The 27,212-nt window shown below is 43.8% G+C and overlaps 1 protein-coding gene across 1 annotated transcript in view; it reads left to right on the forward strand.

Moving 5' to 3' along the window:
- Nucleotides 1–27,212, forward strand: part of AChE-2 (acetylcholinesterase 2) — a 183,404-nt gene that overhangs the window by 118,803 nt on the left and 37,389 nt on the right. Inside the window, exon 3 of the mRNA XM_033471499.2 lies at nt 14,933–15,085. Within this exon, the coding sequence (XP_033327390.1) occupies nt 14,933–15,085 (153 nt within the window). The remainder of the gene's footprint in view (nt 1–14,932; nt 15,086–27,212) is intronic.

Genomic DNA, 27,212 nt, shown 5'->3' on the forward strand with positions numbered 1-27,212 from the left:
TGAAAACTGAAAATAATCATATTTTGATCATTTTTCAAATTCTTCGATCTCTGGAAAATTCTAAAGATTTTCTTCGCTGCGGATACTAACGAGATATTGTAGAGGGAAGAATCCTCTTTCCAACGAGTCAAAAAATAGCGTCTTATGAACTTCTTTTGCCGATCTAGGATTTTTTGAATGAAAAGTGCGTGGAAGATCGAGATTCAAGAGATCCAGTTTTCCAGCTCACCGCCATAAGATGATTTTATTAATTTTCAGAATTCTGTTACTTCGTTAAAAAAAATCGCAGGAGGATCGATCTTAGCTCATTTTGTAGATCAAAGTGTCCTCTTTCCACTATCTGTAGTTATATTTTGCTAAAAAAATTTATACTGTGAACGACAATCCGAAATCTGAAGAGAATCGTATTTTGATCATTTTTCAAATTCTCCGACCTCTGGAAAGTTCCAAAGATATTCTTCGCTACAAAAACTAATAACATCTTGTAGCGCGAAGGTTCTTCTTTCCAACAAGCCCAAAAGCAGCGTCCTACAATCTTTTTTTACCAATCTACGATTTTTTGAATGAAAGGGGTGTGGAAGATCGAGACTCGAGAGATCCAGTTTACCAGCTCACCGCCATAAAGTGATTTTATTAATTTTCAGAATTCTGTAACTTCGTTAAAAAAAATCGCAGGAGGATCTACCTTAGCCCATTTTGTAAATCAAAGTTTCCTCTTTGCAGCATCTATAATTATAGTTTGCTAAAAAATTTAATACCGTGAGCGACAATCCGAAAACTGAAAATAATCGTTTTTTAGTAATTTCTCGGATTCGAATGTCTCCGCAAAAGTCAACGAATTTTTTAGGCTGCCAAGCCTAACGTGCTCTTAAAGTGCAAAGCATCCCCTTGCGAACGAGCCCCGAAACATCGCCCTATGATCTTTTTCTACCGTTTTATCGCACCTGGAACGAAAAGTGTACCGCCATCCTTAACAAAACCGCCTCGCTTCTCGCAGTAGTGGTGTTAAAAACGCCGACAAAAAAATCGCAGATAAATTGTTTCGAACTCGTAAAAAAGCGGGGAACGTGTTGCTGCTCGTGCAGGGCGACTCTCGTGCGGCGGAATTTCTGGCGATCGATTCGGAAGATCCGGTGGATGTGTTCCCATGGATTTTCGAAAACGCGACGTTATCGTCGCGACTTCGGTTTAATTACAGGATCGTTAATTTCGCGGTCCCCGATAACGGAATTTATCGGCGGTGTCGATCGACTGCGATTCCACGGTTCATCATGCTTCCGGACATGCGATCCACGGGGTGTGCGAACATTCCCAGCCCTCGACCCGTATCGTGAACAATGCCCACCTCAAAAATCGATCGTAAAACACGAGCGTCCATTCTTCTTTTTTTTTCACCATTTTTCCTGGACCTGCGAAGAAGGCAACAAATTTTTCTACCGACTGAAACTGACGCGACCTTCAAGTACGTCGTCTCCTCTTTTAAATGAGTCCAAGAACATTGTTCGGCGATTTTTTACTGCGATTTTACGACGGTTAGAAGCAAGAGTGTGAGATTAATCATTCGTTGATGGAGTTGCAAAATAAAATAAGCAAAATGAGAAACTAAAATAAAATGAATGAAATAAAAAAATGCAACGAAGTAAATAAAATATGATGGTAAAATGAAATAAAATAAACGTAAAGAATAAAGTGAAATAAATAAAACGAGGAAATCGAACGAAATAAATAAAATAAGAAAATCAAACAAAATAAAATAAATGAAATGAGAAAATGAAGTAAAATAAATGAAACAAGAAAATCGCGAACGAAATAAATAAAATATGGAAGTAAAACGAAATAAAATAAATGAAATGAAAAACTAAAATAAAGTGAACGAAATAAGCGAATCAAACGAAGTAAATAAAATAAGAAAATCACAAACCAAAAAAGAAATAAATGAAATGAGGAAATGAAGTGAAATAAATGAAACAAGAAAATCAAACGAAATAAATCAAATATGAAAGCAAACCGAAATAAAATAAATGAAACGAGGGAATAAAGTGAAATAAGAAAATCAAATGAAATATAGAAAATATGAAAGTGAAACGAAATAAGATAAATGAGATGATGAAATAAAGGGATATAAATAAAACAAGAAAATGAAACGAAATGAAACAGATAAGACGAGAAAATAAAAGAAAATGAAATGAACCGAAATGTGGAATGCGATCATTTATATAACGAATTTGAAATAGTACAAGGGTATTATAAATATTCGACAAGAGGACGTCGCGATTGAGAAATTATTTTCTAGTCTCATGTTTCATGGATGTCCCGGGGGATTGACGTGTATGGGCCACCCTGTACAGCGAAGAAAATCGGAGAAGAATGGAATCGAACGTTTCGGGTAGCCGATAGACCCGATAGAGCCGGCTGCCTCGCCTATCCATCCGGTTCGAAAAGTTATCGCGAACTTTTAATAGCCAATTCCGATCTTTGGTTGATATTCGCGGAAGAATCCCGGCCGACGGCGGCCGACGCCTCGACGGCCGAGCTCCGTCGACGGAGTGACGCAAGCAGCACCGCGAGCATGCGTCCAGAACAGAAACAGAACGGCGGAGAGACCGGCATACGAGAGAACGAGAGAGAGAGAGAGAGAGAGAGAGAATGAGAAAGCGAGAGAAAGAGCGAGATAGAGAGAGCGAGAAAGCGAAAGAGAGAGAGAGAGAGAGAGAGAGTCGAACGAGCCTGGAATACCATTCCTCCGCTGCTGCTACAATGGATTTATGTAGATCAACCTTCGATTAGGTTTCCTTTTGATACTCCGTCTGCTCTCGCGAGCAAGGGGCGCAGTTCGTGGAATAAATGCGGGACGACGGAAAATTAAATGATGAAACTCGCGAGCGGAAAAATTCGGGGGAGAAGTTGCAGAGACGTCGGGAAAGGATGGAACTTCGAGGCGAGCTATGACGATCGATTGTCGCGGTATCGTTCCTCTGCTCTGATTTATTCTGCCGTCCGTTCGATTCTTGTCGGATCGGTAACAGAGGGGATGGATGTTCTCGCGGGCGAATGTAAATTGATCAGGCAAGAAATTGCGGGTGCCGCGGCGGGCGGGGGTGGTGGACGCGTACTGCTCGAGCCGCGGAATGCCTCCACGGCGAGTTAAGTCGATAAGCTAACCGCGTGGCTGAATTTAAAGCACAGCTTGCGGTAGTTACGGCGGGGTTCAACGCATGAGAATTGCCTGTCACGTATAATTACAGGGCCGATCGGGAATCAGATTTACCGGTCGGCTGCGATCATCGACGAGAATCCGGGTCACACCAAATAAACTTCTCCTAATATCACACGAAAATTACCGACACCTGCTATCCGCTCGATTACGGGGCAATTACCCTATATTAAATACCAAAATAGTCGGGGACTCGAAGAACCATCGGCGTACGAACCGTTGTAACTTTGTTAAGCGAAATTTGAGAGGGACGAGTCCCGGGCCGTTTCAATGGGGAAGAAACGTGCTTCACGACGGTATAAGTATTTTTGCGATAGCTCCGCTGTGCCGTTAATTATCGCGATTTTAGTAATAGAGGCCATTTTCGGACTATTTTCAAATTCATGGACACGTGAGGGAATTAACGAATTTTTTCTCGACGGTGAGACTAACGTGGTTTCGAAGCGCAAAGTCTCCGCTTTCCAACGAGCCCAAAAGACTTGTTCTGCGATTTCTTATGGGTACTTTATGGCACTTTGAATCAGTCTGCTCGTTTTATAGTCTGACTCATGGACTCCGAAAATCCGAGCCGAAAATCGTTCGAAATTCGAAATACTGTAACTCCGTCAAAAAAAATAAGAAGACACTCTATCTTAAGTCATTGGAAAGAGCGAAGTTCGGGCTTTGATATCATTGATCGCTTTTTTCGACAAAAAAATGTTTGCTTCGATAGTGCTAATAAATGTAAAAGTATCCACCTTTTTACCATTTTTTAAATTACTGCTCCTGTGAAGAGTGCGCGTAATTTTTGTACCGAATGAAACTAATACAATCATCAAGCGTGATGTCTGACCTTTCCAACGAGTACGAAAACGTCGCTCCACGATTTTTTCATTCCATTTTACGCCACTTTGAATAAATATGAAAACGGCCATTTGATAATGGGATTCCAATATTTTAATACAATATTTCATTCGAATGAATTCTTTATTCGAATATTTCATTCGAATAATTCTTTATTCGAATACCTCTTTATTCGAATAATTCTAAATTCGAATGATTGTTCATTCGAATAATTCGAAAAATTCTTTGATAGAATAATTCGAATAATTCGAAACATTCTTCAATCGAATAATTCGAAAAATTCTTTAATCGAATAATTCGAACAATTCAAAAAATTCTTCGATCTAATAATTCGACAAATTCTTTGATCGAATAATTCGAATAATTTGAATAATTCGAGAAAGTAATATGGAAGAAATAAATCGATAACTCTGAGAAGATACTTCATATACTATGCATACATACTACACATAAACATATTCTTATTCGAATAGGATCTCATTCGAACGAATTCATCCCCGAATTAATTCACCTAACTTATTATCAGGAAAAATGTTTAATCGATCAAGTTTAATTATATATTCGACGCTGTCGATTAAAATTTCATTCGCCCAAGTCCTCGTCTCTGATCCGTCATTCGACTAAAATGTTTCCGAACTTTGGATAGAGCGTGGTAAACAACGACAGCTTTTCGGCTTAGATTTAGCTCCGGAATCTGTTTTCCTAGAAGCTTTCCGCGTCGGGCGAAATATTCCTTAGCACTCGAAAGTAAAAGAGTGTTCTCTGCGAGTCTCTTGAACCGAGACCCGGCTTCATCGGAGGGGATATCTGTCGCCCGAGAGAGAGAGAGAGAGAGAGAGAGAGAGAAAGAGAGAGAGAGAGAGAAAAATGAACTGACGGCTGAGAGAGGGGATTCGGAAATTGACGCGCGGGGCGCAGCTGTTTCGCAGCCAGCGAGAGACCGGCGCGAATTTGTCGTCAGAGGCGAGGAAAGTTGTTTAATTTCCTAGCGGAACGCCACGCTGAATTATCCACGCCGGCTTTGATGTCGGGGCTTTCGAAGTCCCCGTGAGCGGGGCGACGCTCTTTCGCTGCATGCCCCGAGCCTACGCTGCTTTCTCGGTGCTCCCCGGCCGAGGGAAAGCTTTGTTTCCGCGCGTGCCGCGTCGTTTCCACGGCCGGAACGATCGCGGCCGATCCTCTCTCTGCCCTCTCTCGTTGCCCTTATTCCGGGAGCTCCTTAATGGCGGCGCCGCTCGTAACAGCTGGAACCGCCGGGAAACGTCTTGAATAGACTGCGTCGTTTCGACGACTTTCAATTGTCCGCCTCGCTGCCAACGACACTCGCTCCCTGCCTTGTCCTCCCTTCGACCCGTTCCTCTCTTCGTAATTCGAGCATTAATGCGTTCACTGGCGTACAGTCACCGAAATAATGATAGATCCGTTCCTCAGTTTTGCGACACAACGACGTGCTTAACGCGCAACGCACCTGTCCCTCGTTGTTTCAGTAGGTGATCCGTTGAAACGCGTTCAGCGAAACTGTCACAGTTATTTGATAAATCGTCCGATGCGCTATTGTAACTGAACAGCGCTTTATTAACGTAAATGAACAGGATAATATACAGGATGTTCCAAAATTATGGTAATTCCGGGAAATGGAGGGCTTCCTCAGATCATTTGGAGCAACTTTCTCCTTAGCGAAAATGCAATCCGAGGCTTAATTTACGAGTTATTGACGAAAAACTCTGACCAATGAGAGGCGTGCTCTAGGCAGTGCTAGGCGGCGCTAGGCGGCCGAGCCAGTGGGCGCACGGAGCCCAGTTCCGCTCATTGGCTCAGCCGCCCCGCGCCAGTCAAGCTCGCCTCTCATTGGCCAGTGTTTTTCGTTAATATCTCGGAAACGAAGCCTCGGATTGCATTCTCGCTCAGGAAAAAGTTACTCCAAATAACCTCAGGAACCCCTCATTTCCCGGAAGTACTGTAATTTTTGGACACTCTGTATAATATATAATTGAATCGATACACGAACTGGTCGAACGTATGAAGTGTCCTGTACACTGTACGTGATAAATAAAAAACATCTCAACGAAAGCAATGACATCGATGCAACGGGAGCGCGAAATTTTTAAAGAGCGCGTAATTTGTTAAATAACGTAATTTTTATTAATGCGTCTATTGTACCAACATTGCCAGAATTTGGAAATTCCGTGGGAAATAGGTTATAATTATTCATCATTTGTAATCAATCATTTTATAATTATCGAGATCGTAACGCTGCTTTCATCGACGATCGTTGAACGCATCTTTTTATTCGGACACACGCTGTCGCAAAATTTACAGGAAATTTTAAATAAATTCGATCGTACAATTTTTATGAGGCAACGCGTACCAGTTGCTTTTAAAGCTAGGTGTACAGTGGCTCACAAAAGTGTTCGTACAGCTTTTAAAACGCAGCAACTATTTTAAAACTGAACTAAATGACTTGAATTTTTTTTAGATGACTATGAAATGCTTTTTTTCCAATTTTGCTATCGCTTGGAATAACAAAAAGATAAAAATCTCTCGTTTTTTCACTTTTTTATCCGAGCCTGTAACGAAAATTTAAGAAATGTCTCTCGTAGATCTCGATAGCTTATATGCACCTTGAAAATGTTATCGAAATCGGTTCACGTAATTATGAGTTACAACAAATTAAAGATCGCAAAAGTCGCAGTTTTATCACGATTTTGACGAAAAACTGTAAGAAATCTGCAGTTTTGGAAATCCTTTAACGCCTGTAGCTCGAATATAAGTTACCGAGATTTATAACAAGCATTTTTTAAATTTTCGTTACAGTCTCAGATAAAAAGTTAAAAAACGAGGGTTTCTAATTTCCTCTTTTCATTCCAAGTAGTATCAAAATTAAAGGAAAAAGCTTTCTCTGTCATTTAAAAAATCTCTCTGTCACTTAAACAAAATTCAAGTCACTTAGTTCGGTTTTCAAAAAATTATGACATCTTAAAAGGTATGCGAACACTTTTGTGGGCCACTGTACATCCGGTATTGAAAACATCGCTTTCCGATATTTCCTAGCCGTGAAATCAGCGTTTCGGTCAACTTCGCGAGCGAACAAAAAGTCGTGGAACAATGACGTTCGGCTAATTATCGTGCGGTGTTCTTCCCGCTCGTTCCGCTCGATTGGAACACCGTGCTCCGAACGTTTGGCCGATTCGTCCCGTTTCCACAGATTTCGGAGACATTTCTCATCGTCGAAACCAGCTCGAGCAACGTCCCCGGGCCGAGCAAAAATTTTCATTAGATCGAGAGAAGGATCCGCGGTTCCAGCCGTTCGCATTCACTTCGCCAGTTTATTTCGCGATAACGCGATTCTTACGATCGTTAAACAGAGCCGGATTTACGAGGACGATCCAGAAAACTCAAGGACGTGAAATATATCGTATTTATGGGAGGAGCCGGGGCGGTAGGAAGAGAGCGCGTCCATATTTAATGGCAACGACGGCCGAAATGGACGCATATTTTCCCAGAGTTCCGCGGGCCTGTGGACCAGCCGACGTTGCGAGTCACTTCCGGCTCGTTAATATCTACCCGACTTAAATGCTCGAACTACTTTACATGTTCATTCTACGCCGGTGCGTCTGTCAATTTATTAGCGGGAGAGCCGGCCGGTGCTCGAGGCGACAGGGTGGAGGACCTTCGAGTCGCGACTGGAACTAATTCGTTCGTAGGTATTGTTTATCGCGGCGATAAATTCGGGCCGGAATGGAGCTGGACGGGTTCCGGTTTATTATGACTGTGCTGCGGATCTTTATGCAAAATTAAAATCGTCTGCATCAATTGCGAGTGCGTACTATTTTGTAACAATCATAAGATTGAATTTATTTAATTTAATTTTGATTATAATGACTCGGATATAATGACTCGGATGAAAAAGTTCGTATAAAAATTTCTGACATAAACGTTTTTTTATGGTGTCAGCAGTTGTAAAAGGAAAAATCGGAGCCGGGTGCATACTATTTTATAACAGTTACAAGATTGAATTTATTTAAATTTCCCACGATTTTGATTATAATGACTCGAATGAAAAGAGTCGTACAAAAATTTCTGACATAAACGTTTTTATGATGTCAGCAGTTGTAAAAGGAAAAATCGGAGCCAAGTGCATACTATTTTACAACAGTTACAAGATTGAATTTATTTAAACTTCCCACAATTTTGATTATAATGACTCGAATGAAAAAAGTCGTACAAAAATTTCTGACTTAAACGTTTTTATAGTATCAGCAATTGTAAATGAAAAAATCTGAGACCAGTCATTTTTACTGATTTGGTAATTATACTGTTAAATAATTTTAATAAGTTGTAATTAACGTGTGAACGTTTTTTTTTTAGTTTCTTTGAATACTTTCATTATTCTATGTTTCACCTATAGATTTTTTATCCATGCAGATGTATGCATAATACGTATATGGGTGCCAAAATGTCTCGTCATATCGTTTTCTTGTAGCAATATATTCTCCAGGTATGTTCGAATAGGTGTAGTTCTTTTGTAAACAGTTTATAGAAGAGTAAATTAACAATTTATATTTGTACATGCTGGAATACATTTGTATTTAAACTGTCATCTAGTGGTACGAGGTTATGTTTGAAGAGGAGTTCCGGTCCATTATACAAATATATTAGGTTATGTCACGTGTAGAAGATTAATTAATGAAAGTTTAAGTAGACATAAATTAATGAAAATTATATAGGAATAAATTAATGAGAATTATATAGGAATAAATTAATGAAAGTTTATATATAGAGCGAAGAAGTATTGTTACTCACGCGGCCTTGTTATACATAACAATATGTATATAATATATTTAATATATATATATATATATATTACATATATTATAGTGTGCGGTAGTATAGTATATAGTATAGTGTGTGTGTATACTATATAGTATAGTATATAGTATATATATAGTATAGTGTGTGGTAGTGTGCAATATATATATATATATATTGCACACTACCATAAACAATAATTATCATTACGCGTTATCGTATTTCATCGAGAATGTTCAGATCATAGATGTCGCCGTTTAGACCAGCGGCCGTCGCGGCGCGATTTTCCGCGTGGTCCAATCACGCATGCCGCTCGTTACTCTCGGCCCTGTTCCGCTCGAGTTTCATTTCCACCGTCTCGGCCGGCGTCGTTCCGCGATCTTGCCGGTCGTCGGGAAACGCTGAACGACCTTTTAATTGCGCGACGGTTCTCGCTCGCGGGAAACGCTCGATTTCACGAGGCCCTAGCGCGCCACTCGAGCCCCTAACAACCCCCTCGAAATCGGCACGAGAAGTCGACGTAAACACCGCGATAATCAGTGTCAGTATCAAGTCAACCGCGACGACAGAAATTTCTCGTACCACGGGTTTCCCGGAATCGAGAAAAATCATTTCGACCGCGGGTGCTCGAGAAATTTTCCTCGTTTAATTAATCGAATGGAACTGGCCGAGCCGCGCGGCTGAACATTTTAACAGGTCCGCGACGCTTCAATTAATTCCGCCGGCGACCCTCGACGGCGGAGAACCGCGAGTATCGAGCAGCGTTTCGAAAAATAAGCTAACGAGCAAAGAAAAGTGGTCGTTGGGAATTGTTGGGTCGTGCTGCCGACCGGCAAGAAACTTCCTCGGCCCTTGTATTATACGTTCGAAGTAATTCTTCGCTGCACCGGGCACTTCCCCGAAGTCTTCTTCTTTTTTAGGCACGCCCATTTTAAGTTAGGCACGCCCATTTCAAGTTTGACCTGCCTAGTTCAAGCTTGGCCCGCCCACTTCAAGTTAAGTACGCCCATTTCAAGTAAGACACGCTTATTTCAATTTAGACCCGCCCATTTCAAGTCAGAGCCGCCCACTTCGCTCAGGCCCCGCCCACCGACAATTTTTTCCTTTCTAAATGAAGCCTGTGCAATCAGATCTTAAATACAATTAAAGCTAGTCTATGCAACTAACGATCAACTTGTTTCCGAGATAACTTGTTTCAAAATAACTTTACAACAATAAAAGCATCTCATTTCCTCCTATAATTCCAATCTACAATTCATCGGTTTGCAAATGCAACAGTTGAGAATTCCTGACACGTTGGCGTCAAAAAAAGTACTTACCAACGGGAACAATATCCTTTTTACAGAAACTAACGTCCTCCAGAACAAGATACGAGTTTTACCCTCTGCACTTCTCCCTGTCGCCCGCGCTCGCGAGTAACGACCGGCCAACAAACACGAAGTTTGAAGTGCAGTTGCCACTCGGCCGCAAAAGTGTGGCTCGTCTCGTTGTTCCCAGTCCCATAAAGGGATCGTTAAACTACCAAAATCCGTGACTTAAAACCTCGCCGCCGACGACTTCGATTATTCAGGACTTTAACCATGATTTACCGTAGGATCGTGCGCCGCGACGAAAAAAATTCCCGGACACCCGGTATGCCGGCGGCGGAGAAGGGAGTGAATGAATTTCCAGTAGACGTGGCACAGCGTTTGTTCCACGGAGCCGAAGTTTCTTCGTCAAACAAATTTTCCAGCCAGGCGGACCGTAAAGGGAACGCTTAGGGATGCCGAGTTCGATTCTCGTTCTCCAGGCCTACCGTCCGCGAACCTGTTGCCGGCTACGGTCGCAGGCCGCGCGTCGACCGTAAAAAGTGGAAACGGATACGCGTGACTAGTTGCACGGTGAAGAGGATTGTTCGGTGTTCCGTTCACGGCGCTCTCGGAAACTTGCGCTTCCGTGGAAAGCGTGCGACCTCGATTTCCTCGACGCGCCGGTTAACTTTCGATTAATTAGCCTCCCTAGCCCTTCCTCCGTCCTCCCCTCCCTCACCCACCCCCCGGTGATAATTAACGCCGGTAGTCGATCGATCAACGCCCCGGCCCCCCTTCAACGCCCCGCGTTTTCTCGCGTTCCCGTTCCGATCGGGCGCGCAGCCTGTGCCTGGTCCGAAGCCGCGCGAAACTCCGGGGCAACGCATCCGGGAATATCAGCCGCGGGCCGGTCCGGCAAAGAGGCGAGGGCCGCGGCTAACTTGATGAATCGGGCCCCGGTCAACTTTGATTGCTCAAAGATTACTTCGCGACCCGTCCGCCAGTTTAATGAAACGCGACCGAGAGCCGTGGCCGCCGCTGCGTCCTGCCCCGCGGCCGTTCCGTCTGGCCGTCACGCGAAAAATATGCATAAAAACGGAACGACGGAATTCCGTGGAATTTCACGTCCTTTAATATCGCGACGGTTTTAATCGCGGGATACGTTTTTCGGGGTCCGAACCTCGACGTTTGAAGTCGGAATGTCAGCAAAAATCCCTATTGTCGTTCTTTGTACTGTAACTCGGAGATAAAAAATCCTAGCGAAACGTAGCCGACAGCGATCGAAAGCGGAGTCTTCGACCGTCAAAACGAGCCATGGTTCATTGCCCTGCGATTTTTTTTCTTGAATTTACCGACTTGAGTCTGACTCGAATGACCTGAGAAACGACCATGTCACTTTTCGCACTGGAACTTTGACCGCAAAAATTCTAGTATAGTGCGCCATACGACATTCGAAAGAGGAGACTTTTACCTTCGAAATGAGTCTAGGTGCACTATCGTACGATTTTTTTCACGAAATTACAGTACTTTGAATGTCGAAGAACTTTTTGGAAGTTATTTCAACGTGCGAGACGTGAGTTTCTATCTCGCGAAAATTTTCTGTACGGCCCTCGACGAGCGGAAATCCTTCTGGAATCGCAGCTACGGCCCTGCCTCGTTTGAAACAACAAGCACCGGATTCGATTGGCCGACTCCGCAACGGCCCGAGGAGGGACCCGCTGCTTCATCAAAGGATTATCGTCGATGGCGCAGCGCCGATTTTAAATTTCGGTCATCGGATTCCCTAATTTTCCACGCGCGAACAAGCAACGCCGTTCCGCGAAGCCGCCGGGCCCGATTAAAGCCGTCGCAAACGAGCCGTGTCCCATTGTCTTTTTCCGAACGATTGCAGCCACCGTCCCGGCTCGGGGCGTTGTTAATGAAACCGGTCGCACAGACACGGTTACCCGTGTACCGAGCTGTTCCCGCGGCGGATAGGCCGGAATTAACGGGGCTCCAGAACCACGGGATACGACGGCAACGTGTGGTTCGAGGCTTTAATCAAAGTTCCCGTGGAGTGTCTTTGCGGCGAACACGTAATCCGGCGGGTGTAACGCGTTCTTGTAACGCGGGGACGGTACCACCGCCGCCGAGGACAGCCGACGCGATGGTTTCCTGAATTACAAGCGCCGCCGCGGCAACGACCGTGTCCCTTTTAAATCAAGATTACCATCTCGACGGAATTTCTCGCCTGTCTGAAACAGGAGCCGCGGATATTTACCTGTGGCCCTCGTTGTAGCATTCATATTCGGGCAAACCGCGCTGGGAGGGGCCTATACAAAAGTGGGAGGAATTTACTGTGGCCGTGTGTAAATTGGTGGAAAGGTAGGGCCCGATTCAGCGTAGACGGTTCTAGTTGGTGGGAGGATCTACTTGAATATGGGCGGGCAATGTTGAATGTGGGAGTGGCTAGAAGAAAGTGGGCAGGTACATAGATAGCGAGGAAACTCGATCGACAATAGGCAAGTCAAGAGGAAACGTCGGAGGGTGGAATTGAATGTAGGTGTGTCTAGCGAAAAGTAGGCGGTCCTAGTGGACAGTGGGCAGGTCCAACAGAAATGTGGGCGGACAGAATTGAATGTAGGCGTGTCTAGCATAAAGTAGGCAGGTACAGCAAAAATGTAGGTGGTCCTAATTGAATGTAGACAGCTCAGTACAAATGCAGGCACGCAGATTTGAATGTAGGCGTGTCTATCGATAAGTAGGCGGTGCTAGTGGACAGTAGGAAGATCCAACAGGAATGTAAGTGAGCAGGATTGAATGTAGGCAGGTCCAGTAAAAATATAACAGGTCCCAATTGAATTTAGACAGGCTCAATACAAATGCAGGCACACAGATTTGATTATAGGCGTGTCTAACAAAAAAGTGGGCGGTTCTAGTGGACAGTAGGCAGGGCCAACATAAATGTAGGCGGACAGAATTGAATGTATGCGTGTCCTAGAACAAAGTAGACAGGTCCAGTCAAAGTGTAGAAGATCCCAATTGAATGTAGACAAACCTAATATAAATGCAGACACACAGCTTTGAATGTAGGCGTGTCTAACAAAAGGTAGGCGGTTCTAGTGGACAGTAGACATGTCCAACAAGAGCGTAGGCGTGTCTAGCAAAAATAGATGAACCTAGTGGACAGCAGACAGGCCAGTGAAAATGTAGTCGCGGTGGAAACAGTATCCATTCGCAGTTCAACTTGGATAGCAGCACGGCAGTTCCAGGGGAATAAATCTTTATTCACGACCCCCTAGATTCGATCCAATTAACGTCCGTGTTGCGTAACGCCTCCAGTTCGTTAAGAATATTCATGAGGCGAGAAGATTGACCAGGACGGCGGACCAATCGAGGAAATTTTCTTGCCCGGGCGGCGTCAATGCTCGGAAACCTCATCGTTCGGAACGATTACCGCGCGGGGCTAGCGCGGAGAGGCCGGCCGTCGTTCTATTTACACGAAAACAGGAGCAATAATCGGCGCGTATTGAACCGAGCCGGGCTCCGGCGAGCCACCGTGATAAATGGAGCTTGATTGTGCCGCGAATTTTACCGGGCTACCGAACTCGCGGGCGCAGTTTGTTGCCCGAGCGTAACAAACATCGGGGCGCGCGCCGATACCGTTCTTCTTTTATTAAAAATTCCACGGTGGCGTCGGCCAGCGCTTAACCACGCCGTAGATCTATCGGGCCCCGGCTGCTTGTTTATTTCTCGAACCGACAACATCATAAACGCCCCCGTTTCCAGAGTCGTCGGAGTATTTTCCGATCGTGGCGGAGATTTTTTTGTCCACTATTCGCCGCGGGAAGAGGAGATCCCGTCCCTTGGAAAACACTGTCGGGAAAAATAAATGCCGCCGGGAAATATAACGACAATGGAGCGTCGCAAGGCACGGAGAACTTCCAAGATTAAAAAAAACACCCGCTGGGCGCATTTCTCGATTAACAATAAACGTACCGAGATTTAATGTACACTCGTTTGTATCACAACCGGTCCAACTGATCGGTTTTTAGACGAGGTTATTAGATCATTTCATTATTCAGTTTTATTTATTTGTTATATATTTATTTCAATTATTAAAATTATTTTTTGTAATCATTATTTTTTCATTTATTTATTTTTAAGTTTTTAGATGCATTTATTTTTCCTGATCGAATGGAGAAATATTGATTTTCAGATTTAACAAATACAAATATAAATAAATGGTAAATATAAAATAAAATATACATGATATAAATAATTTATATATATTATAAATATTATATACATTATATATACTATTATACTTTATATATATTATAAATTATAGATATAACAAATATATATAATATAAAATAAAATATAAACAAATAATTCTCCAAATTTAACAGAAAAAGTCGCGAAGTAAAATATGAAAAAGCGACAACATTTCACACGAATTTTCCAATAAAAAATTAACGACCGGTCCAGGTACGTTCAGCGTTAAAGTCGTTCTAACGCCGCGACGCTTTACGTTCGTCGAGGCGCCGCGAAACGGCGACGAAAAAAATCGCACGTCGTTCTTTCCGAGCGCGTTCCAACCGGGAAACTACCGGCCACGCAACTCCGTCGGTCGGTGTCTCCGGGAAAAAAATGTTGTTACAGTTCGCGGAGAGTCCCCTGAATTCGCAAAACATTGAGCATCGGGACGTTTCAACATTTTCGTTCGGACTCCCGCCGCGACATCGATACGTACGAAAGAAATTCCATTGTCAGAAGTTCCATTGTCTCGTTGCAGTACACGGACTGGGAGCAGGTGAACAACGGCTACATCTACCAGAAGATGATCGCGGACGTGGTCGGCGACTACTTCTTCATCTGCCCGTCGATACACTTCGCCCAGCTGTTCGCCGCCCGCGGCATGAAGGTGTACTACTACTTCTTCACCCAGGTGGGCGACGCGACAGATAGAGAACCTCTTTCGTATGTTTCCGTTCGTTCCTTTTTTTTTCTCTCTCCGGCGGCGGTGGCGGCGGCGGCGGTCACGTGCGCGGGTCACGCGGGGCACGGCGTCACGTGAAACGCGGAGGCCTGGTCCGATCGATAGACGGCCATTATATTATAGTCGCGGCGCAGCTTGACATTTCCGGGGGACGCGACGCGACACGACACGACACGACACGACACGACAGTCACGTGGCGAAATGGGAATGATAACGCGACCCGCGGCTCGTGATTCTTTCGCTCGATTTAAGCCGGCCCCCTTATCGCCGACCGCCGGGAATCGACTTCCAGACGAATCTATTATTCAACCGAGGAGAAAGATCATCGATTTCCCAGGGAAACGCAAACACGAAGGGCTCCCGGGCTCAATGGGTCGCGTGATTCCCGCGAGAGACTTATTTAAACCGAACCGGCGCGCCGCGCCGCGCCGCACACCGGCGCTACGCGACGCCTTCGACTGTCTATCCGGGCTCGTCGCACGGCTCCGGAGACCGTTCAAAAATTTCTCTCGGCGAGAAATAAAATATCAGCGGGCGGACACCGGGCTCGTTATAGCTCGGTATTGCAGAGAAACGTATTTCGCCGCAGAGGAAGGAAACGGTTAGAGAAAAGATGTGTCGCTGACGGAATATTCGAGTTTACGTTTCACTTTTTAGTCCGGACGAGGGACGGTTGTAACGCATTGATTTTACAATAGTATTACACGCGAACTGTTGTATTTACAACGACAAATATGTAGTCGTATAATATATAAATATTATAAATATTTTATTCGTATGAATTGTAATATTATAAATATTATAAATTATGATATTATAAATATTATAAATTATGATATTATGAATATTATAAATTATGATATTATAAGTATTATAAATTATGATATTATAAATATTATAAATTATGATATTATAAATATTATAAATTATGATATTATAAGTATTATAAATTATGATATTATAAATATTATAAATTATGATATTATAAGTATTATAAATTATGATATTGTGAATATTATAAATTATGATATTCTAAATATTATAAATTATGATATTATAAATATTATAAATTATGATATTATAAATATTATAAATTATGATATTATAAGTATTATAAATTATGATATTATAAATATTATAAATTATGATAATATAAGTATTATAAATTATGATATTGTGAATATTATAAATTATGATATTATAAATATTGTAAATTATAATATTATAAATACTATAGATTATAATATTATATATATCATAAATATATACTTATTTTTATAAATATTGATAATATAATAATATTTATATATAATAAACAAATATTCGTAAAAATTATTAATGCTAATTTTATCGTCAACATTTCTTCAAGACATAAGAAATGAGAGATTTGAAACGAGGAAGGAGGGGGGGGGGTATATACAGTGGCCCACAAAAGTGTTCGTACACCTTTTTAACCTTAATAAACTATTTTAAAACTGAATTAAACGGCTTCAATTTTTTTTATATGATGGAGAGACTAACATTTAAGTCGTCGTCTCGTAGACTAGTCCCTCTATCACCTAAAAAAGGAATTCAAGTCACTTAGTTCAGTTTTGAAAAAGTTATTGCATTTTAAAAGGTGTACGAACACTTTTGAAGGCAACTGTATTTGCTGCAAAAAGCACTCGCGTCACAATTTTAAAGCAATAAGGAAAGTTAACTTTTAGATAACAAAAAGTTATTTTCTTCCTCGTGCAATTACATATTTCATATTTACCTATGTACGACAGATCAATGTATATTTATTTATATATTCATATAATTATTTATATATTTCGAGATATTCAACGTATTATTACCGCACCGGTGTCCCCTACCGTCCCTGGTCTCCCCTACTGCAACTTTGTGGAGAAAAATCGAAGGACAATTTTTTTTATCCCGTCGGAAAAAAGAAACTTCGCTCCGCGAAATCGCGGCGGTTTAAATCGAGGAAAAAATTTGTTGACTTCTGCAGAGACATTTGAATCCGGAAGAAAATGGATAAAAAGGCAACTAATTTTACAATTTCGCCTGCAACTTAGGATACGCAAACTCTAGAATAATGTAACTCACGATGATCAAAAGAGGAGATTTTACTCTTTGAAATGAGCCAAAGTCCATTGCCCTACGATTCTTTCTCACGAAGTTACGGCACTTTGAATATCGACCTACGAGTCGACTTAACGCAACTAATTTCACAGTTTCGATTCGAACAGCTATAAAACGGTAACAAGAACTCGTACAGCGATGCTTTTGTGCTCGTTCGAAAGGAGAACCTTCATTCTCCAACATCGCGTAAATTTTAATCGCGAAGAAAATTCGTCTGCCCTCCCCAAAGCGATTTGAATCCGAAGAATGACTGAGAAACGATTATTTCACTTATCGCGCTGTAACTTAGACAAAAAATATTGCAGCAAAATGCATGCACCGGCATTCGAAAGCGTAAACATTCGCCTCAAGAACGCGCCGAGGTTCATCGACCCACGATTTCTCTCCGCGACGTTACAGCGCTTCGTGCATCGAAGGATTTTCGCGCAGAATTCCGCGACCATCGAACGACAGATTTCGCTCGGCTCGCACGAAGCGCGACACGAAACGTTGAAAGGGAATCGTACACGAATTTCCCGGATCTCGCCTGATCTCGCTGAGACTCCGTTCCTCGCGGTCCCGTTGTCTCGACGCGGGCGAGGAAAAAAGAGAGATGTTCGCCGCGGCGCGCGGACGAATTTGAATTTCAAAGAGCGTGAAACAGCGACAGAAAAATAATGAAAGATAAATCTTGGCTGAAACAGCGCGCGCCACCTCTAACCCCTAGACGGTTCTGCCTGGGCAGCCCGAGAACGACAAAAGGTAGTTCCAGGAGCTTTCGGCTCGCCGGCGCCGATCGATCCCACAAATAAATTCATTCGGTTGCCTCTCCCCCCCTCAGTCTACCCCCGTTCCCTTTGTGGTGATCCTCCATCATTTATTTCCTCGCCGGCTGGAATATCCGTTCTCCGTTAATGGCGGGCTTAAAAAAGCTGGCCCGCGAGTGGATGGGATCGACGTGGAGCTCCCGAGATATCCGCCATTGTGCTTGGCTAAAGCTCGGCCGGATCATAACCGCGGCTCTGCTCGTCGAAATTTTTTCTCGATTTTCATCATCCTGGACACCGGAGAGGAGCCAGTCTCCTCTCGGCGCGGCGGCGTCTCTTCCGGCCGAGGGAACGAGCGTCGCCGGTGAAATACCAGTCGATAACTGGTCGGACACGGCTCGGCGAAGTAGCACGGATCCGGCATAAGTCGGACGGCCGGCGAAAACGTTCGTTATTCGGCGGATACGACGTCGGGCTCGTTTCCGGCGAGCGGCGGCGGCGGCTCCGTCACTTTCGACGGTTTTTCGAAATTCTACGGGCTCCGCGGCTCCTGCCGCCGTATATCTGACCGCGAGCCGAACCGAGACGCCCCCGCAATTTCCGCGGTTAAGCCCCGTTTGTGGAACGTCGCCGACACGACGCTGGATCACGGCGAGCTCGAGTTTATCAAGGAACGTCTCTCGATATACATGCACGTTCTCCGCGACCAAGTTATAAAACCGGGCTATGTGTACGTATATATATATATATATATGTATATACGTATATGTATGTACGAGGAGGGAGGGGGAGCCTCGCGAAGGGCTCTTGAACTTTCATCGCCTCTTTAGCTCGAGAGGACATTAGAGTTCCACAATTTATGTAACGCACGAGCGGAGCGTTACGAGCGCCCGGAAATATCAAGCCCCGGCGAGCCGGGGATTGAACGCTGAAACACCGGCGACGGGACTTGAGAAATTTTCGAAATTCGCTGGATTCCTTCGGCCCCGCGCTCCCACGGCCGCAGCCACTTCATCCCCCGGAGACCTCCGCGGGAACGTTTCATTCTATGCTGGAATTCCGACGGAATCTTTTAGCGGAAATATCGCGAATTCAAATTCCAAGCGTCTCCGCGGCCCTCGCGATATTTTTCATTTCGCTGGTACCACTGCGAGCACCGCGGGGACAGTCTCCGCTTTCCAAGGGGACCGAGAACTTCGTTCGGCGATTTTTTTTTCTCGCCGGAGTGCGAGCTCTTTGGAGCGGACGCGCGAGATTGGCCGTTCGATGTGCCGAGGCCGCGGAATAGGCGATTTTCAGGATTTTGTAACTTTGGGGAGAGGGATCGTAGGACGATGAACTTTAACTCATTTTGAAGGTAAAAGTGTCCGCTTTTGAGTACCGGCATTCTCAGGCATTTTTCGGATTCAAATGACTTTGCAGAAGTGAGAAAATTTTCTTTGAGGCTGTAGTTAAGTTGATCCTCGAGAACGAAGTCTTCTCTTTCAAACGAGCACAAAAACATCGATGTACGAATTCTTGTTAACATTTTATAGCTCTTTGAATCAAAATTGTGACTCGACTCGTAGGTCACAAAATCGTAGGTGAAAATCCTTCGATGTTCAAAGTACCCTAATTTTACGAAAGAAAATCGTAGGACAATGAACCTTGGCTCATTTTGAAGATAAAAGTAACCGCTTTTGAATACCATAATGTGCATTTTATTAGAATCTTCTTGCTGCAAGTGGCAGATGGATTTATGAAATTAGTCGCTTTTTCCTCATTGTGCGAATTCAATTGTCGTTGCAGATCTTAAAAAATTTTGTTTGCAATCGAAATTACCAAGATTTCAAAGAACAAAGTTTCCTCTTTCCAACGCGGTCAAAAAAGTTGTCCCACGATCTTTTCCCATAAGGTTACAATAATCCACATATCGAAGGATTTTCTGCTAGAATTTTGTGATCTCATCATTTAAGCTATCGAACGGCTGCTGTCGAACTTTTGATTCAAAGTGCCATAAAATGACAGAAAGAAATCGTAGGACAATATTTTTGGTCTCGTTGGAAAGAAGAGACTTTGCGCTTCGATATTCATACAGTTTGCGTCCTCAAATAAATTTTTAGCACCCTGCTACGCGTCCGCGATTTTGAAAAATGTCCAAAAATAAGCATCTTGACATTTTGGTCCACTACTAAAAGAAAAAATTTTTTTATGAAAAACCAAATAAGGGGTGTGGAAGCGTAGACTCTGCTCTTTACAATGATCTAGTATAGATTGTCATACGACTTTTTTTCTCGAAGTTCCACAAGGTTAAACATACCACATTGGCCAATACGCATTCTTGAAATGGCACTGTCGCCTGGACGCAGAGTTGAACATTATTTAAGTAACTGTTCGCTTAATTAACAATTGAAATAAAAAATTCTTTGTTATTCGCAAGTTTCAATAAAAGGTAAAAAATTAATTACTTGCTATTTATATAAATCTAAATACATTATTTAAACCAATGGAACTTATTTCTTATTCATAGAGACAATTTCAATTGTTAATTATCGCTTACCATTTAATTGCTCATTATTTATTATTTATTCGGCACAACGCGTCGAACACAGTCAGCAAATAATGGTCTTGAGACGCTCCAAGCGATATCATATCGAGTTCACGAAGAATAATACAATAGAAAAAGAAACAGATATATTAATTATTCTTTGCTTTCTAATTAAATTTAAATAAAAAATAACATTTCATTTTCAAATAAGAAAATCGATAACTACAACACTTATGAAATTACTTAAATGAGATCACTTAATTAAGTGAAAAATTTGAATTATTACTAGCGAACGAAATATCCAATTAATCCTCAAAATACCTTATTTATTATTTAAAGTCATGATCGTCCAACTCTGTCCGGAGGATCGTCCGAGGAACCGATTAACGCACTAGCAATTAAATCGGCAGCGGTACCACGAAAGATCAAGGACCCAGGGATGGAGGGAAAGCCCGTAAACAAAGCTAGGCTTGTTTCACTTTCGTAGACACTCGATCTCGGCCGGTTTCTCGCGGCGTGCGCGGGTAACTGGGACGTGAAACGCGCGTAAGCGGAATACCGAGGCCCAAGTAATTAGCGAAGGAGGTAATTTATCAGGGAGCGGCGGTGGAAGCAAAGGAGGATGTCATTACTCATGCGCGCCGCCCGTAATCTTAATAACGGTTTCGCTCTCCGGTTAAAGCAACCCCCTTAACGCTCGACCTAACCGCCCCCTCCCCACCCTTAAGGCCGCGTCTTCGGGTCTTCCATATTCCGTCACGATTCGCGTACTCCTTTTCCGGCTTCGAGCTGTTAATATCCTCGCCGATTCTCCATCCTCGTCCCGCGTGCTCCCGCGAAATCGACGTAATTGTCTCCGCACGGTCGGATTCCTCCGAGAAAGATGTTCTCATCTGCTTAGATCCTCCCGCCGGATTCTAATTTCTGAGACGTTTAGCGTTAAAGTTGTTAGCAACAATGCCGGAAAGATAAGCTGCATTTCGGGCCCTGGGACCGTGCGGCGGAGTGGGGAGGCGAGGACGTCGGAGAAGTGGTCGCGAGCGGTGGAGTGGGGGAGATGGAACCAATGGGATGACGCGCTCGCGTCCGTTCCTAGCGCTCCCTTTCTAGTGTTCCCCCACCACTCGCCAGCACTTCTCAGGCATTCCGAAATGCGACGCGCAGTGGTCCCAATCGATGAAACAGCTGTTCACGACGATTTTAGCAACGTTTCAAGACGCAAAGACAGTTTCATACAGGTCGTTGAATTCGTCTCAACGTCAGCTATCACATTATTGAGTAAAAAGGGTACGATAACGATTAAAAGATCAAGGTGACCTTAATTTTTTATTAAAAAAAATCTTTTTCTAATCTTTTATATTGACGTTCATAGAAGACTGAGTATCAATTAATAATTGTTCGATGCATTTTTTTGTAGAAACATCGGAAATCACTGGAAAAGTGCGATAACGTGCGAATAATAAATGATGTTTGCAAAATGTTTATTTTCATAATTATTTGTAATTGTTTATGTCAATAGTACGTTTCTTAAAAATGCTGTTATCCGTAAGAAGTGTCGCTTATAATTTATTTGAACGTTAATATTCAATTGAACAAGGAGAACTGTCAACGTTGTTATTATTAGTATACAATTAACAATCAATATCTGTTGAGTCCCAACTGATCGCGCTTTCTTCCGAAGTAAAATGACGTCTATATACTTTTGCTTGTACAATAGTATCAATACCACTTCCCCCAACGTCCAAGGATGAGAATGATCATTTTCTTATATTGACTCTGTGGCTGAAACCGCGCGGAGCGTCAAGAAGTTATTGTTGTTATTTCTGTTAATTTATAATTTTTATATTATAATAACGATATTTCTATTGTCACCTAACATTATCGTTGTTCGATTTACCACCATGGTGGCTTATATTCCTGGCTTCGTACTAACAACTTCGACATTAAACATTCCAAGAACTGTGAACCGTCTGCACCGGAAAAACGAGCATCGTCAGATTCAGTTTCACGAGCTCTAGCATTGTGCAAAATATCATCGAAAAGCGGCAATGACACCTGGGGGGGGACCTCTCCTCGTCATTTCGGACCCCTCGGAGCCCGCGCGGACCCTTCTGACGTCAACCAGACGAAGTCGAGACGCCACGCGGTGCCCACGGACTCTGCTCGGCTCTGATTTCCCGGCGAGCAGTCTTCGCAAAGATTCGCAGCGGCGGCGGCGACGGCAAGAAAAGATTGTCGATCTTGACGAGGCGAAGTAGGATCTTGTTGCGCGGCGGATCTCTTTAATTAAAAGAAACGAGCCTCGGCTCGCGCCGTTCGCCGATGTGAATTACGTCACCGCCGAGAAAAGGAACCCGCGGCCCGAGGCGGGGATTAGGTTTAGCACCACTCTCGCAACCTCTTGATCCCGTTTGTCTTCCTCTCGGGCGCCACTCGTCGCTACGGACTCGCTTTTCGCCGACGATAGCGAGCGCGGAACGAGCCGAGACGAGCCGAGACGAGGCGCGCCGATCCCCCGCTTCGTCCTTGCCGTCTTCAGGACCCAGGGCAATTATCGTCCCACTTTGAATTCCCTTGGTAGCGGACACGAAAATCGACTTAGGTCCATTCGGCGTCCTGGGCGAGCTACTTAGACCGGTTCTCGCAGCCATCCGGCTCACCGTCGGGCAAAAAGGAGCGCCGAAAGGCACGCGGATAGAGAGATGGGATAAAACGACTCGTCCCGCTTTCTTGTTAATTTTTTAGCACCGGCAACGAGGAACCGTGAGACGGGGTCGAAGAAGAAGAAGAAGAAGAGGAGGAGGAAGGAGAAGACGGAAGCGAGCCACTCGAATGCCTCGAAAAAGTTCCGCAACCGAGGGAACCGGGCGAAACGAGTTCAAAGAGGGTAACTGGGTCGGAAACGGGTTAACGCTGGAACCTGGGAACGATCCACGGGAACACGTGTACCTTGTAGACTTACCGGAGCCACCTACCAACGCGCCCAACACATTCCCTCCATCAGCTCGCGTTAATTTGAATATACCGTGCGCCGTGGATTTTAGAACGCGAGCGGGAAACGCGGCGCGCCGGCTTCCATCGGCGTTCCTGAAAGTGCGCTCAATTTGGATTCAGCGAACGCTTTGAACACGCTTTATTATATTCCGCGGATGGGTAACGAGGCCCGACCCGCCTCTTCTTACGCCATTGCGCGCTGTTAGGCTCGTCGAAACATCGGTCTGGCGCGCGTTTCGACGACACACGTGGCCCGACACTCGGCGACCCAGACTGGACCGAGACTAAGACGGAGCGGGCCGAAGTGGGCCGGATTGAGAAATTCGCGGACATTTTGGGAAAATGTTCGCTTTCGAACAATTGTAAGAAAATTGATCCGCGATTTGTCGCAGTTTTAATGGAAATTGTGCAGGCGTTGTTACAATAACGATCGGTGAATCTTGCGTAGGAAATCGTCGATATTTGAACTACTGTAACTTCGTGAAAAATAATTGGCAAACCATGTATCCAGGCCCGTTTTAAATGGTGAAGCCGTGGCTTTCGACGCACGTATCGTATTTTATTGTAAACAAATTTTACTCCAATGTGTGAGTGAAAACATGAAAATGGTCACTTTTTGGATTTTTTTCGATAAGTGTCTCTGTAGCAAAGTCAACAAATTTTTTTGATCGCTGAAACTGTAACAGTATTGAGATTGAAGTGTCCTCTTTCTAACGAGTGCAAAAACGTTGGTCCGCGATTTTTTCTTACCGATTTGCCGCAGTTTGAATGAAAATTGGGAAGCCATCGTTACAATAACGATCGGCGAATCTTGCGTAGGAAAGCGTCGATATTTGAACTACTGTAACTTCGCGAAAAAAAATCGGGAAACCATGTATCCAGGCCCGTTTTAAATGGTGAAGCCGTGGCTTTCGACGCACGTATCGTATTTTATTGTAAACAAATTTTACTCCAATGTGTGAGTGAAAACATGAAAATGGTCACTTTTTGGATTTTTTTCGATAAAAATCTCTGTAGCGAAGTCAACAAATTTTTCTGACAATTGAAACTCTGCCAACATTTAGATTGAAGTCTCCTCTTTCTAGCGAGAGCAAAAACGTTAATCCTTGATTTTTTCTTACTGATTTATCGCAATTTGAACGATAATTGTGCAGCCATCTTTAGAATAACAATCGATAAGTCTCGCCTAAAGAAATGTCGATATTTGAACAACCGTAACTTCGCGAAGAAAAAATCGCACGAAGATCCACATAGGCTCCTATTAAAGGCCAAAGTCTGCTCTTTCAGAATCTCTGAGTCATTTCTCCCAAAATAATTCTTACAGCACTGCACAAACAGAAACATCAAGACCTGCCTCGAACCTGAAGTTCGAGGCTCTGAAGTCCTTAAATCTAACTCGTACTGCTCGAACCTAGCCCGGACCCTAATACCTGGAACCCACACACCGGAAAACCAAATTTGGGCCCATCCGAACCCAGAACTAACCCAGATCTAAGTCGCACCGAACCTAGTCCAGCGCCAGCACAGGCCCAGGTCGTGTACCCATGGCCAGCAATCTTCGAAGGTGGCTGGAACGTTGTCGGCGGTATTTCTCCGCGGGTCGTTCGGGCCAAGGAAGAATAACGGGTTCGAGGGGCTCCTTTCCCGGCTTGTTAATTGAATCGGCCGGACGCGGGCGAAGCCGCGGGCGAAACGCGCTCCAATTTCAGTAATCGGCGACCCTCGAAATCTACTTTCTCCGCGGGACGGTTGAAAAATAATTGCTCGCCGGTGAACACAAAACTCGACCGATTCATTAACGGGGCTGAATCGCGTCCAGCGTGTCGATTGGCCCAAAGGAATTAATGGGAACGAGATGGTTGCAACCCGCCGCGCAGTTGCAGGCCGTCGAGTCGTTGAATGCCGCCGTGTCCCGACCGCACCCCCGCCAGCACCCATCGGGGCATCCTTTCAAGCCGGTACACCTCGCGTGTCTTCAGCGCGCGAGATTCATTATCGACCGCGAGCGGATCGCGTTGTGCGAGCCCTCGCGCGAGGAGCCGTTCAATCCACGTCGAAACGGTGAATCGCGGGCGGCCGGGGACGCCCGGGAATCATCGTCCGATGAAAAGAATCGTTTGCACGAAGATGTTACAGGGCTTGGCAAGAAAGTAATTTCGGTTTGCATCGATAGATAGCGTTACGTTTGCATTGTCATTCTTTCGTTAAGATTATAATTTGTTCGTCTTCGGCTTTGGTAGTTGACTCGTTTAGGTTACTATAGAAACAAATTCCGTGTAGTTTTGTTCGCTACCGTTTGCTGTCAATTTTAACACGGGGTGCAAAAATGTACATTTTCGATACATTTTACTTTTTTATTTTCATAAAGACGAGAAAGCGACCGAGGCTCGCAAAGAGATATGCGAAATTTATGGCGTAGATTGCTTAACAGAACGTACGTGTCAGAATTGGTTCGAAAAATTTCGTTCCGAAGATTTTTCACTCAAAGATGACCAACGTTCTGGTCGACCTTCCGATGTTGATGAGGACATAATCAAAGCCACAATTGAATCGAATCGTCGCATAACTGTTCGAGAGATTGCAAAAAGGTTAAATGCATCACGCATGACAATTGAATATCGCATAAGATGTCTTGGACTTGTTAAGAAGCTCGATGTTTGGATTCCGCATGAATTGAAAGAAATTCGCTTAACACAACGAATCGGTATTCGCGATACGCGTTTGAAACGTAATGCGATCGACCCCTTTTTGAAACGAATTATCACTGGTGACGAAAATTGGATCGTTTATAATAACATTAATCTAAAAAGGTCATGGTCCAAGCATGATGAAGCAGCACAAACCATATCGAAAGCCGAATTGCATCGGAAAAAGATCATGCTGTCAATTTGGTGAGACTATAAGGGTGTATTTTTAGCTGCTTCCAAGCAACCAAACGATCAACTCGGATGTTTACTGTCAACAACTAACGAAATTGGAGGAAGCGATCAAAGTGTAAAAGCCAGAATTGGCAAATCGCAAAGGAATCGTGTTCGACCACGACAATGCGAAGCCTCGCACATCTTTAGCAACACGTACAAAATTATTGGAGCTTGGTTGGGAAGTAATGTCGTATCCTCCATATAGCCCCGACCTTGCACCATCGGATTATCATTTATATCGAAGTTTACAAAACTTTTTAAACGGTAAAAATTTCAATAATAACGATAGCCTCGAATCGCACTTGATTGAGTTCTTTACTGATAAGGACCAGAAGTTTTATGAGCGCGAAATCATGAAGTTACCAGAAAGATGGCAAAAGATCCTCGAACAGAATGGAAAATATTTGACTGATTAAAGTTCATTTCTTGTATAGAAAACAATTCAGTTTTATTTCACATTGAAATACCGAAATTACTTACCTGCCAACCCAATATTTAAAACGGACGCGGCGCGCGGAGGAGATTAAGAACCGCGTTTGAAGAATCGTTCGCGGGACTCGTTCAGGTCCGTGGCTCGCGCGTCATTTTCCACGAGATTTCTCTTTAGGAATGTTAATAACGGAGAAATTCATGCACGAGCTCGCTTTGACGTTTTATCGCACCCGCGAGAGCAAATGTCGCTCGCGGAATTGGGGTTATAGGACCACGAGGCACCCCTTCAATTCGAAGTCCGATAAAACGGCGAACAAAAATCGCAGAG

This window comes from Megalopta genalis, chromosome 5, assembly GCF_051020955.1.
Source record: "Megalopta genalis isolate 19385.01 chromosome 5, iyMegGena1_principal, whole genome shotgun sequence".
NCBI classification, from domain to species: domain Eukaryota; kingdom Metazoa; phylum Arthropoda; class Insecta; order Hymenoptera; family Halictidae; genus Megalopta; species Megalopta genalis.